The 14,097-nt window shown below is 34.5% G+C and overlaps 1 protein-coding gene across 3 annotated transcripts in view; it reads right to left on the reverse strand.

The window, feature by feature from the left end:
* TMEM260 (transmembrane protein 260) overlaps positions 1–14,097 on the reverse strand; it is a gene marked incomplete at its 5' end in the record, with an annotated part of 60,629 nt that overhangs the window by 14,111 nt on the left and 32,421 nt on the right. For 2 of the 3 annotated variants that reach the window (XM_082838887.1, XM_082838885.1), the window contains 6 exons: positions 1,515–1,663; positions 4,363–4,534; positions 6,879–7,048; positions 8,374–8,488; positions 9,694–9,777; positions 12,832–12,872. In XM_082838887.1, the coding sequence (XP_082695013.1) occupies positions 1,515–1,663; positions 4,363–4,534; positions 6,879–7,048; positions 8,374–8,488; positions 9,694–9,777; positions 12,832–12,872 (731 nt within the window). The remainder of the gene's footprint in view (positions 1–1,514; positions 1,664–4,362; positions 4,535–6,878; positions 7,049–8,373; positions 8,489–9,693; positions 9,778–12,831; positions 12,873–14,097) is intronic. The other variant, XM_082838886.1, reaches the window with a different exon arrangement.

Raw genomic sequence — 14,097 nt, forward strand, 5'->3', positions numbered from 1 at the left:
TAGGAACAGAGAATAGATCAGTGGTTGTGAGGGTTAGGGCTTCGGGGACAGTATGATGACACAGGACAGCGAAAGGGAGTTTCTGGGGTCATGGATGTGTTCTGTATCCTAATTGTTCCTACCCACTTGGCAAATTCTTACTTAGCCTTTAAGTCTCCAACATTTTATCCATACCACTATTATCATGCTTGCCAGCTGATACTATAACTTATCAGTTTCATGTTTAAGGTACCACTTGACACCTCTCTGAAAGACTGCGACAGCAGGGATTCACACCCATGCATCTGCAGCTAGTATAGGTCTTGGGACATTTTGAATACCCAATATTTATTAAATAAATACTGCAAGAATGCCCCTGGGAAGAATTAATTGCTTCCTCATCCATGCTCCCAGAACACTTGGCTTATACTGTCAATTAAATCATCTATTTAGTAAACACACATTGAACATTTACTGTGTCTCACACTTTACAAGGCTTTGTTAGTATAGAGCTTATGCCATCATATTATGGCCAATTGTATTCATATCTGTGTGTAGATACAACTGTGTGTAGATTGTAGTCTTACTTAAATCTGGAACTGTCTCACTTTATTGCCTAATACAAACTGGTACATAGTAGGTTCAATTAATGTTTATAAGGTTGAATTAAATAAAATTCACCAAAAAATGCTGATTTGGAGATGTTAATTGTTAACATTTTATTCCACAATAGAACAATTAAATATTACTCTCACAGCACATTTATACCTATCACCTTCATATTACTTCATGAGCCAGAGTAAACTTCAGGCTCTGAACACCAGAAGTACCACATCATTAGGTTCTTGGTAAGGAATAGTTCAACTTTTACAAAGCATTTCTGAAGTCCCCTTTATAAGAGAATAGAAATTATGAAATAAGTTTTCTTCTTCACGCTCTGGACAATCCCAAGCATTTCACGGACAGGAAAAATGTAACACTCTACCACTGAAGGAGTTATTTATTCTTGACCTTAACTATGAATAATTTTATGTTCTCAAGTATAGAATTCACAATTCTCATATGTTATCTCAGCCAACATAACTGTAGGTGTTTTTCTTATTTATAAAAATGGCTTATCCTTTAGAAAAAAATCCTTAAGCTATTTTTATATAGTGATTATTCCTGGAAAACGTTTGCATTAAACTTAAAAGGGGGCCATGGTGTTGATCAGGGGGAAACTATAATTGCTTGCGATCTACCTGCAATGATTTCAAGTAGGCAGGCACATCTCCAATTTCTCTGAATTGTACTAAGATCTTATTTGCTATTCTTGCTAATCTGTCTTTATTTTTCTTTTACCCAGAACAATAACATTTATTTCTGCCTGGCCTCATTTATGCACAGATATTCAATTTAATTACAGAGATAATCTCACCGGTGACAGGGAAATAGGTGTAGAAAATTGGTCTTTTGGATGAAGCACAGCTGCTACATAAACAATTTTAGAAAAGCTTAAGATTTTAGAAAAGCTATTATATGAAAAGAGTGCTTACAGTTTATTTACTTCAAGAAAATGATAAAGATTAAATGTGACCATTCCACTAGGTAATATTCCTTCCACAGGATTCCACCGGTTCCCAGGAAATTTGACGCCTGGTAAATGCTTTGCCATCTTGGGTAAATACCACTCATAAGTCATCATCTGCCAGAAAGATAAAATATGGTATCATGCTTTTAATATGTTTCTTTAAAAAGAATCAAGTTTATCAAGGACAATGAAAAGGTTCTAAAATGTGGAGGTACTCATTAAATATAAACATAATTGAAAAGTACATACAAATGCAACTGAGGTATGTGGCACTGACTCTTCTTCTAATGCCTTAGACCTTAGGTTTCATGCCTTCAATTATAACTATCAGCCATCAATAAAAGCAGCACCTAGTTTCACTTACCTCCATGCATTTGCCAGACTACCCAGAATGACCTCCCGCTCCCATGCCTAGAGAGTGTACTGAGCTTTCGGAACCAGCTTAAACACCACTGCCTCTCAGATGCCCTCCCCAGGTCCCATGCTCTTATAGCACTTTGTACCTACCTCAGTTATAGCTCTTAGCCTATTCCTCACTAGACTGCAAGCTCCTACGTGAAAAGGGCTGTTTTCATCTCACTGCCTCTGCGCCTATCACATTGCCTGGCACAGAATACTTCCCAAACTATGTTTGCTGGACCTGAAAAGTCTTTCTGATGGCCAGACTAGACAACCTAGGCAAAATACAGAGACGTGTCATTACTCTGTTCTTTCATTCATTCATTCATTCAAAAAACAAGTATTGCTCACCTATAATGAAGAAGATATCAATCCCTGCCCTTGAGAAGCTCAATTATATGATAACCTAGGCCTCAAAATTAAAAACCCTTTGGCTAAATTATCTGTATTAGTAGCTCCAAATTAATTACATAGTCTTTTGATTAAAATAAATCATTAGTATCAAATTTTTTTTCTTAATTCTATACTTAATATATACTTCATTCTATACTTTTATATGTACAGATTTCTTTTTTTTTTTTAAAGAAAAGACTCCTATTTACACCTTCAAAGCTTCATTAAGTTTGGGTATCATCGTTTGAGCAATTATGCTTATGTTTTGTCTACACAAATCATTTAACTAGAAGTGACAAATTAATTTTAATCTAAGTGTACATTGTAAATACTCAAAAAATACTTATTGAATTAGTTTATTACCCAATAGTTTCAGTTCTTGGGTACAGTAACATTAACTACCCACTGTGTGCTATGGCCTTACTCTTTCTAATTTCTCATAATAACCTTATTATGTGAGAATAATTAAGTTATATCAGACACTGTTGATTGCCCACTCAACAGCCAATCCTTTCCAACTAACACAATCCTGGTTTTAATCAGGTAGTTCTAGTCATTCTCCTTTGCTAGTGAGTAGTTTAGGAGTGGTCAAGTGACCCAATACTGGTTAGTGGGGCCTAAGTAGAGGTCTGCTGGGGGCATCTGGGGTACATGTTACTCCCAATACAGAGAGAGAGAGAGAAAGAGAGAGACCCCAGGAGAAGCACTTTGCATGTGATGTTTGGAACCAGGCATCCATCAGTTCAAGAGGCCTGCAGAAAAGCTGCCCCAGAACACTGTCATCATGGAACTGCTTGTATTATCAATCCTAAAACCTCCTCTCTCCAGACTACTTGTCTTATGAGATTAAAAACTCCATAGTTTAAGCTACTCTTTAGTCAGGGATTTTGTTCCTTACATTCAGAAGCATCCTAACTTACTTATCTAATGATCATTTCCATTTTATAGATAAGGAAACAGAAGCTCTGAGAGGAAAAATCAATAGACCCAAGTCACACATCCAAGGAAGTGAGGATGAGGACTTGAATTTGGGTCTAATTAACTTTGAAATCCAAGCTTCTCAATCATAGTAGCTGTCATCTCAAATAGTATTTAAAATCATATTATGATACCATATTTTCAACAAATGATCTAGCTTTGGTCAGATGCTAGACTGAAGATCAAATTAATCATTTGTGTACATGATATAAATGCAAACTCCTTCTAAAAATATGTGTAATTTTCAAATTTCCCTATATTTTCAAATCTGTTTATAGTATTCTCAAAAAATTTTAATTATTCATTAATTGAATTAAATTTATTAAGTAAGTATTGTGCCTAATAGTTTGCTCAAACTAAATATATTTTTTCAAGGTTAAGAATTTCTCTTTTCCTGACAACCGTTCTAAAAACACCAGAGAAAGACTTGTTCCCTTTAACTATTTATGGCTTAAACAATAAACCCTATAGTTTACATATATTTTTTTCAGTTCAAGAAGATTGTTTTAATAGACCTTGAAATTTTCACAAGTCCTCTCCAAAAATACTTTTGTCTTAAGAGCAACAAAATTTACAAATAAATTCTATAGCAGAATTGTGGTTAATAATTTCTATTTTGCATGAAATGTATACCAACCTGCAGTATGACTTATTTTATAGTCAGCCTAATTTACTTTAATCCCTGGATCACTGGGAAGTGTTAATTTGAATGGTTGAGTTAGCTGGATGTAAAAGAACAATTTAGAAATAAATTTACAACACAACATTGTCATGGTCTGTCACGTGAACTACAGACCTAGGGTGCTGTTTGAATCTAATATGAAACACATTAATTCTTAGAACGTTCAGTTTAAAAAGGAAAGAAGCAACTCATGACTTTTCCTATTAGTTAAAATAAATAAAAGAATGTGATATATATTTTACCTAAGAGTGATCATAGAAACTGTACCCACTCAATGCTTAAAAAAAATAGTTCTTTAAAAAACATATGTTTTAAAATGATGGCTACTACTGTATTCTAAGTGTATCTTTCATATACTTACTTCCTGATCCACTAATGAAATATCTGGCCTCAGTCCCTCACAATAATGCATGTAACGGAGAGAATTCCCTGGCAGATCTCCTCTGAGTAAGATAATTGCATCATGAGGCATAGAGGCTAGAAGATTCTTTGCAAACTTATCGATCACATAGTTGGTCCTTTGGTCACAAATGCTAAATAAAAGGATTACAAAATATTAAAATAGCAACACATTGTTTTAGTTTTAATAAGACTGGGCTTATTTCCTGCTCCATTCCTTTCCCATCACACAATCTACATTTAGTGCTTTAAAATATTCTAACATATCTTCTAAGAGGATGCATATATTTGAAAAGGGAACACTATTAACTGGGAAAAAAAAAGAAGGAACTAATTGTGCAATTGAGAAAAATCAGCATACTGCTTTAATTCTGGAATTCATTATCATTTCCATAAAAAAGGGAATCAGTTAGTGGTCAATAAGTACTTTTTTTCCTAAAAGCATATCCAATTTCACTAAAAAGAAGTAAGGTTTCTGATTCCACTTGGAGTTTAAGGTAATTTCATGTTAATTCCATTTAGCTCAAAGGAATTTTCGAAATGCAAAAGGAAATCTGCCAGTTTCTGGCATAAATTTGCACGTTTGTCTGACTCTCTTGCACATAGAGGTTGATCCTTTCCACCACTTCCCTGGACCAAAGACTCCCTGTGTTCCTCTCTCCCTTCTAGACTGAGAAATCACTAGAGAATGAGACCAATGAGAAAGAAGGGAAGGAATAATTTGTTGAGATGTTTACTTCTCTCCAGGCATAATCTGCCATTGCCAACAACAGCAGTACAACTCTTTTCAGGGATGAAGTGGACTTTCTAACTTCAAAGAAAAAACTGGCATGAATTCTGAGAGCTTTCCGTGAAAAAAGAAAAAGAATACAAGAAAGGAAACGTATCGAAAAACAGAAGAAGCAATGTCCTTCCTGTTATTATCAGGTCCATTACATGTAATGGCACTGAAAAACACAGCCTGAAGTTGAATCACTGGGTTAGCATCACAAAGCAAATGAATACTTCCGGGAACAAAATATTATCCTTGCCTTTGTAACTGATGCAACCATTTTCTACTGTGATTCCCTACATTGCAGGGTGATGCCTCACATTTTGCCACCCAGGAAAGTTGCTGTCTATTCCATTCACCTGGGGTAAAAAAAGAGTCAAAACCAAACCAAACCACCCAGTCTGTGCAGGCATCCCTGGTGTGGAACTGGAATTGCCCTAAAGACCTGAGCCACGAGAAGACTGGGATAAAAAAGGGTGAGTGGAACTTCCCTGGTGGCACTGTGGTTAAGAATCCGCCTGCTAATGCAGGGGACACGGGTTCGAGCCCTGCTCCAGGAAGATCCCACATGCCGCGGAGCAACTAAGCCCATGTACCACAATTACTGAAGCCCCCGCGCCTAGAGCCCGCGAGCCACAGCTACTGACCCTGCGCGCCTAGAGCCGGTGCTCCACAGCTACTGACCCTGCGCGCCTAGAGCCGGTGCTCCACAAGAGAAGGCACCGCAATGAGAAGCCCTTGCACCGCAATGAAGAGGAGCCCCCGCTCGTCATAACTAGAGAAAGCCCGTGCACAGCAACGAAGACCCAGTGCAGCCAAAAAAAACAAATAAATAGTTAAGGTTTTTTTTTTTTTTAAAAAAGGGTGGGAAACACACTATGGGCTCGGCAAACCCTTCTTGAACTTGGAGTTGTATCTGGGACCTGCATCCCATTCCCACAAGGCCTCCTGGTGACACAGCCTTCCTAACACCGGCTCTTCCTCAGTATTATAAAGAACATCAGTTTTTCAAGTTAAGTTGAAAGGGGGAGTGTAACCTTTTAAAGTACCAATCAAATCTCAGTGTAACAAAACTCCAATGGACTCTTCCACTTCTGTAATGTTTACTCAATACTGCTGCAAATAAATGAACTATCATCTAAACTTTTACATCTTTTATGTTAGACTGAAGTTTTCATTATAATGGTTATTAAGCAGATTTTGAAAAACACATATAATACTAATAATGCATCAGGGCTAAGAAACTTCTAGAACTTTGATTATTTAAAATACTTAATATACACTACTACAGAGAATACGAGATAAGGGCCAAGGATTACTCAAAAGATGAAATCTTTGAAGCATAAAGTGAATTATTTTAGGGCATACAAAAAAACCCCAAATGTCTTTAGTCTCCATCTAAGTGGTATTTCAGATCATGGAATTTTAGGTACACTCCAGACTCTACAAAGTATCTCTAGGATTCCTTAGTGGAAAATATACAGAGTGTTTACATGCACCAGCCAAAACCTTGTTTGCAATGGCCTGAAACTACACATCACTCATGCTGAGATTCTTGTTCAAAAGTTTAAGAACCACTGCATTCAGACCAAGCTGTCTCACTTTGAAAACTAGTGGAAGGTAAAAATAAGACAAACCCCTAGAATCTAAATATCCAAATGCCTCTGGCTTGAATGCTACTTTTCATAAAAATAACCATGTGTTACCTATAATTAGAATATATTTGGTAAATTACAAAAAGAGTTGCTGAAAGCCATTCCAGACACTGAAGCCCATTGGTGTTCAGTACTCGGTTACTCTCAGAAACAAGTGCAGCCAAACCGATGCCAGCGAGGACAGCCACCACTGCATTGCTCTGCATCCAGAACCGTTCCACCTGTGAAAGAGGCATGCAAACAGTGCATCCAGTTGATTGGTTCATGCAATCAATCAGGTATTTATATATTTTTAAAATATATTGCATGTATCTAGCTGCTTATGCCTGTGTCATTTAGGTATTCTTAACTGACTTCTCCAACCTAACTCCATGTCACTTTATTTTTCAATTTTCAGGCATTCCTCCTTCCCTGTTTGACGTGTGGATCTCCCTTTTTGGATCCACACATTCTTTTCTATACTACAAACTTCATCTTGAACTCTTTATTCTAACATTCAAAGCAGAAGAGGTGGAGAAATGCTTTTGCTTAACTCCTGATGTTTCCTTCCTCTAGCTCCTCTAGTATAACACTCCTGGCCTCTCTCTACCCTCACTTATTTCTTCCTGAAGGATTGTAGGGACTGAGCTGACTGGGGAGTTTGGGAGCTGGGACTGGGCCTGCATAGCCCTCCTCTTTCCTCTCTTTTCCTCTTGGAAGTGAGCCGCCCACAGGAAGTACTTGTCCAGGGGAAGACTCTGGGGTGAGGTGAGCTGGGGAGGGGAGAGGCCTGCCCTGTGCAGCACTGCCTGTGACTAGTCCATTCAGGGATGCAGGATGAGGAGACTCCCTTCCCCACAGATATTAACCACATTCTCCAATCTCAGCATTATGGGTAACAAAGGTGATTCTCCCACCCAATGTAGTGGTTTATCGTGTTCTCGACTGATTCAGAACTCAGGTTCTCAAGTAAGGTATTATCATCAGGCCTCTTGAACACACACACACACACACACACACACACACACACACACACACTCTGTTTCAGCTGTTCAAAAAAGAGCTATCTACATTTATATAGTTTCTGCTGTAAGGAGAAGAAATACTCTAATCTCAGATATGGTAGTCTGGGAAAAACAGAAATATACTTGCTCTTTTGCACAGGCTTGGACTGGTGAGGTAAGAAATAAGGGAACGTGTTGGTAGAGCCCCTAATTACAACCCACATTTCTTTGCTATTTTTAAAAGAAAATCCCAGGAGAAATACAGTAGTACCTATATCTGCAAGCACACATATAAAAATGACTCACTGAAATTTACCTTACATTTATTTTTCTATTTAACTATTGTGTTAACTAAACAATGCTTCCCGCCCCCCTCCCCCCACCCCCCAAAAAAAGAAGGCTTAGCCTTACTGGTTCAATAATTTAAATTTTGATTTATAATAATGTATATACAATTTTAACTATTTCTGAGATAACTTGCTCTTCTACAAGATTCATGAAAGACAAATTTGTACATTCTTCACTAACTTTCTGGTCAAAGGATATATCTAAGTAAAACTTACCACACCCATGAAAAGTGGTTTTGAAATATCTAAATTTGCCCTCCAAGCAAAGAACAATGAATAAATGCAAAACATTCCAGTAAAAAGCCATACTAATGATGAGTTCTGTCTGTCCCTATAAAAAAAATTAAAATATGTCCAAAATTATTTATGTGACATGAATATCAATAATAATATTACACAGTTTTAAACTATGAAAAAAAAATTTGGAACTAAAAAACTTTCCATTTTTAAGTAGGAAAAAAGAAAGATCTTAGGTTTAAAAATATGAGTTGGAATAGATAACCAAAGCATAGTAATAAACCATACACTGCACTACATGTTGTCGACAGCATAATTTGGAACTATGCAGCAAAAGATACGAAGTTAAAATCTGCAGAAGAAATATAAATTACTAATCTTGTTAAATTTAAGATGCAATTAAACATATGCAAAACAAAAGAGTAATTTCATGCATCAAAATAATAAAGATTTAAAAATGACAAATCTCAGTGCTGGTGAGAATGCAGTTGTATGAGAATATATGTTAGTACAATGTTCAAGAAAAGTTAATTTGATAATATATATCAAGAGCCTTAAAGAAAATATTCACATTCACTGACCCAGTAATTTGACATGTGGGCATAAATTTTTAAGCAAGAACCAGAAATGTGGATAAGAATTAATCCACAACAATGCTTTGGTATTACTTATAAAAGTGGAAAAAGTGGAAGCAATCTAAGACCCTCAAATAGGAGAACATTTAAATTAATTGTCCTAGGTTATAGTATGGAATATTACACAGAAATTTAAATGATTCTAAGTATCTCTTATGGTATGGGAAAAAGCTCAAAATATAATGTTAAGGAAATAAAACTATAAATGTATATACAAATATATATTTACATAAAATACACTCAAAAGGCTAGCAAGTAAATGAACAAGAAAATAATGGAGGTAAATAGTGCTATATTTTTTTAGGTTTCCTTTTATCATTGGAGGTTACTTTTTTCTTCAGGGGAGTTCAAATAATTGTTTGCCTCTTTTGCAAAGCAACAATAATTGGCTATGGGATAGTAAGAGATCAAACCAGAAGTTTAAGATATCAGATGGCCCACTTAGTTAGATTATAATATACTGTTTAATGTTCCAAAGTCATTAATTTATAATTAGAAAAAAAACCTAGCAAAAAAGCAATACATATTTGCCTTAATACAACTGATTAGAGTCATTTATTTGGAATATAAAATACTGCTGGCAATGTTCTATAATGACATTGAATATATTAATTCAATTAATGAACATGGGAAAAATAATGGAAAAAGGAATTACTTTACTCACTTTCTTACTAAACATATATTTGCCCAAACTGCAAGGGCTTGAATGTTGAATGAGAGTTGGGTCCTCATATTTGTCACCTGAGAACTGTAAAAGACAATCTAATTTATTGTTGGCAAAAACCAAATTTGTTAGTTCCAAATAAAGCATTCTTTATAGACTATATCTGATTATGCAATGAATAATTTTAAGGCTTTGAGTCAGATTTTAAAATTTTGTATTCTTTTAAATTGGGGAGAAAAAGTACCACAAGAAAGAGTTAAACAGTTTAAGATATTTTCCAGTTGTAACATTTGGTTAACAACTTACACAATTTGACCTGAGATAAGAACAAATAATTATTCGCTATTTTTGATATTGGTATACTATACTGATATTATAAACCAATTTGTATCCTAGATTAGTTTGATAAGAAGTCATATGAAACTGAAAATAAAACAATTCAAATAATTTTCTGGAGATCCAATCATGAAGAAAAAAGGAAAGAGAAGTGATCTCTAACCATCCTTTTCTAGGTTATCTTCTTCCGTAAAAGGCTTCCTTGTTTTCTATACTATTTGGTTCAAAAAATGTTTAAGCAATCTCCAAGAAATGTATTTTTCCCCTACAATTGATCTAAATTCTTTCATTAACTAATAAGCATTTTCTAAGTGTTACCTGAGTTCTCAAATAGCTCTAGCAGTCTCCAATTTTTAAAAAAGAAATGACTATACACTATCTCAAAGAACTTTCTTCTCCCTACTGGCAATTTTACTGGAGAAAATGTGATGCCATAATTATGGAAACTACACAATGTGTATTTTACTAATGGAAACTTATCTACTATGAGAAGATATCCTTACTCATTTTCAAATACACTTGAAAAATTGATTCCAGCATGAGGCCCATTTCAAACCATTCTTCAAAAGGAATGAAGTCAGTCTCAAAATTTATTCTTGGAGATCTGTTGCTTAAATGTAAGCTCTAAAACATGGTCACTGCCTAGGGTTAGATTCAATAATTTCCAGAATGCAATTCAACAGGATTGCAATTTAAAGATATGCATGGAGAAAGAATGTAATTTGCTTGACTGGAAAAGAGAAGATGATTAGGTTCCATCATGTTGAAGGATTTTCTAGTAAGTTAATTATGAGTTGCCTTTCTCAATACTCTTGTCCACCTGAAACAAAGACTAGAAATTCTCTCACTCATTCAGAGAGTGCTAGGATTATGCCCCCATACCGTATTACGATTTCGTCTGAGCAAACAGTGTCGGTGTGAGTGGTCATCGCTCTTGTCAAGTCTTTTTTTCTAAGTATATGACCTAACTGCTATTATTTCAATGTAAAGGAGGCCTTTAAGTTCCCCAATAAATGACTTTTATGTGCTACTAATGAGAGTTAGATGTATGGTCTAGGATTAGTCTTGAGGCTTCTCTGGAGTTCATGTGGGATTGTTAAGACAAAATATACTAGTGATCCTGAATGTGACAACTTTGGAAGGTAGGTAGAAAAGAGCCCGCAGGGAGTCTTGGCATGGAGAAAAGCAGAACAAAGGAGAAGCCCAGAGACACTGATAAAGTTGTCTTTATCTTTAAAAGGGGAACTGAGCTTCTTACTACCTTCTTCCCAACAGAAAAGAAAAAGGAGCCACAAAAGTCTCTGTCAGACATAAAACGAAATATTTAAAGTCAATTGTAAGAACCTCAAAAGGTTATATAAGAATAACTGGTGGCAGGGAAATATTTTCAAGATATAGTATTAAATGAAAAACAGCAGGCTAACAAAACAGAGTATACATTATGATTACATTTTCAAAAACAAGCAAAAATATTAAAAATGTTGGAAGGATATAGATAAAAATGTTAATGGATTAAGAACAGTGGTTATCTCTGCATGTTGGAATTATAGTAATTTTAATTTCTTGGTTTGCTTGCCTGTATTTGCTAAATTTTCTGTAATAATTATGTATCATTTCTCGGAGTAAAAAGAAAGTAATTTAAAAAGAAAAGAAGGAAGTATGGAAGGAAGCAAGCAAGCTAGCAAATGAACAAGACAGAAATTGTGAGAACCTGTGAACTACCTCACATATAGATTTGAAATATTTTCCCCATATTTTAAAAATAGTTTTCAAGTAGTCCTGTGAATTCCATATTAATAGTTAGTTCACTTTAGTGTTAGAGAAACCTATTCATCCCTAATTTTATATTGAAAATATTATAAGAATATTACAGAACTGGTATTTATATTTTTCAAGTTGCCTTAATCTGTATAGGTTTTTTTTTTTAACATCTTTACTGGAGTATAATTGCTTTACAATGCTGTGTTTGTTTCTGCTTTATAACAAAGTGAATCAGCTATACATATACATATATCCCCATGTCCCCTCCCTCTTGCATCTCCCTCCCACCCTCCCTATCCCACCCCTCTAGGTGGTCACAAAGCACGGAGCTGATCTCCCTGTGCTATGCAGCTGCTTCCCACTAGCTATCTATTTTACATTTGGTAGTGTATATATGTCAGTGTTACTCTCTCACTTCATCCCAGCTTTGTATAGGTTTTAAAGCAAATATTAACCCATTTTTCAAAGAACTCTAATAGATAATATAGATGAAAATATATTTGCTTAAGCTGGTTCTAATAAGGCTGGATGTTTAAACATATGCAAGTCAAAAATAGAGCTTACAGACAGCTTAAAGGAACTCTTAAAAAACATTAAATAAATTAATGTTTGAAGAATTAAATGAATATAGCTCAAACCAAAATAACAAGAAAATATTTGTTCAAATTGTGTTAAATACAATGTTCTAAAATGTCTCCAAAAGAAAGAAGATATAAACAAAGAAGAAGTTATTTCTAAAGCAACAATACATTGGGTAATTTTGTATACAACTGAAAGTTGAAACAGTTTCATTTTATATATTCTATTTAGTCTCCTAATAGTCTTATTTACTGTTTTATTTATTACTCATTTTAAGCTTTATCTTATTGAAGGAAATGCTGGAATATTTGTCATTATACACAAAAACTGTTAACCGCAGAGGTGAAAACTACATCTCAGACGTACTGCTTCACAAAGAGATAAACTCAGAAATCCCTAAAATCGTTTAAAGGAACTAATAAAGAATTCATTTAAAAATAGTTTAAGATATTTCATACTCACAGCAATATTTCAGACATACTGGATCCTATTTCAGATTTGGCCTAAACATAAAAAAGTTTATTTGCATGAGCATTAAACTGAAGCTTTGGTAGACTATTGTGTTTTAATTACCCTGATTTAAAAGATACATGTTTAAATATACAATGCAACTTGTCTCTTCATTCAAAGTGTTTACTTCAGAGCCTTATTGGATTTTTTAGGAGAAGTCAGTGAAAACTAAACACAGATATCCCTTAGGAATAATTTCAGAGACAATAATTGGCTAAAAATCAGTTAAACTCTTCCAGCAGGAATGATTAACACATTAATGAACTAACAGATTTTACACTTTCATTACAAAGTCTCTTTAAGCTCTTTTTTTGGGCACTTTGGTTAAAGCTCATTATCGCCTGCCTGTAATTTCACAATTATGTGTGAATTATACACATTTCAAATCTGGAATGGCCCTCAAGCAATATTTCAATGGAATAACCAATGTAAGTAAACCAGAGTATAAATTTAAAGTAACAAACTTTCTAAGTCAAAAAATAATAATTATCCTTTTATTAAATGACTTTATTATAAAATACCTCCTACATACAAAAAACATATATAATATATGTTTAAGGAATAAAGAGTTTTAAAAAATCTATAGACTCACCACTCACTGAAGAAACAGAACTGCACGAATACCATAAGGTATCTCACAAAGCTCTCAAAGGGGCTTTCTTGTCCCCCAGTGGTAACTGTATATATATATACAGTTTTACTATATAGTTTTACTACTTTTTATGTATCCTTCAGCAATAGACTGTTTAGTTTTTGCATGGCTTAGAATTCTGTATAAATGGTATCATATAATATTGTAGTCTTCTGAGATTTGCCTTCTTAAGACACAGAAAGTGCAAACCATGAAAGAAAAATCAGATACAACTGTCTTTCTTAAAATAAAAACCCATCTATTTATCCTTTCATTTTTCAGATAGCCATTACCTACAACCACATTTAGTGTTTTCCCCTAATTTATGTCTTAGGGAAAGAAAGGCCTTTTGAAATTCTTTAGAACATACAGTTTCCATTAAGTGAGATCATATTTTATGAAGCATTTACATATTTAGATCCCCCACTGAATACTAACATGAACACTGTTCATCAAATATGTTTTAAAAAAAGAAACAAATATACTCATTAAGGTATATTAAAATTTTTGAGATTTTTTTTTCCCTTTAATCATTTCCAAATATTTTTAATCACAGACCAAGAGCCCAAGTGATACCCAATGCTAAC

Source organism: Leucopleurus acutus (assembly GCF_964270905.1).
Source record: "Leucopleurus acutus genome assembly, chromosome: 1".
Classification (NCBI taxonomy): Eukaryota; Metazoa; Chordata; class Mammalia; order Artiodactyla; family Delphinidae; genus Leucopleurus; species Leucopleurus acutus.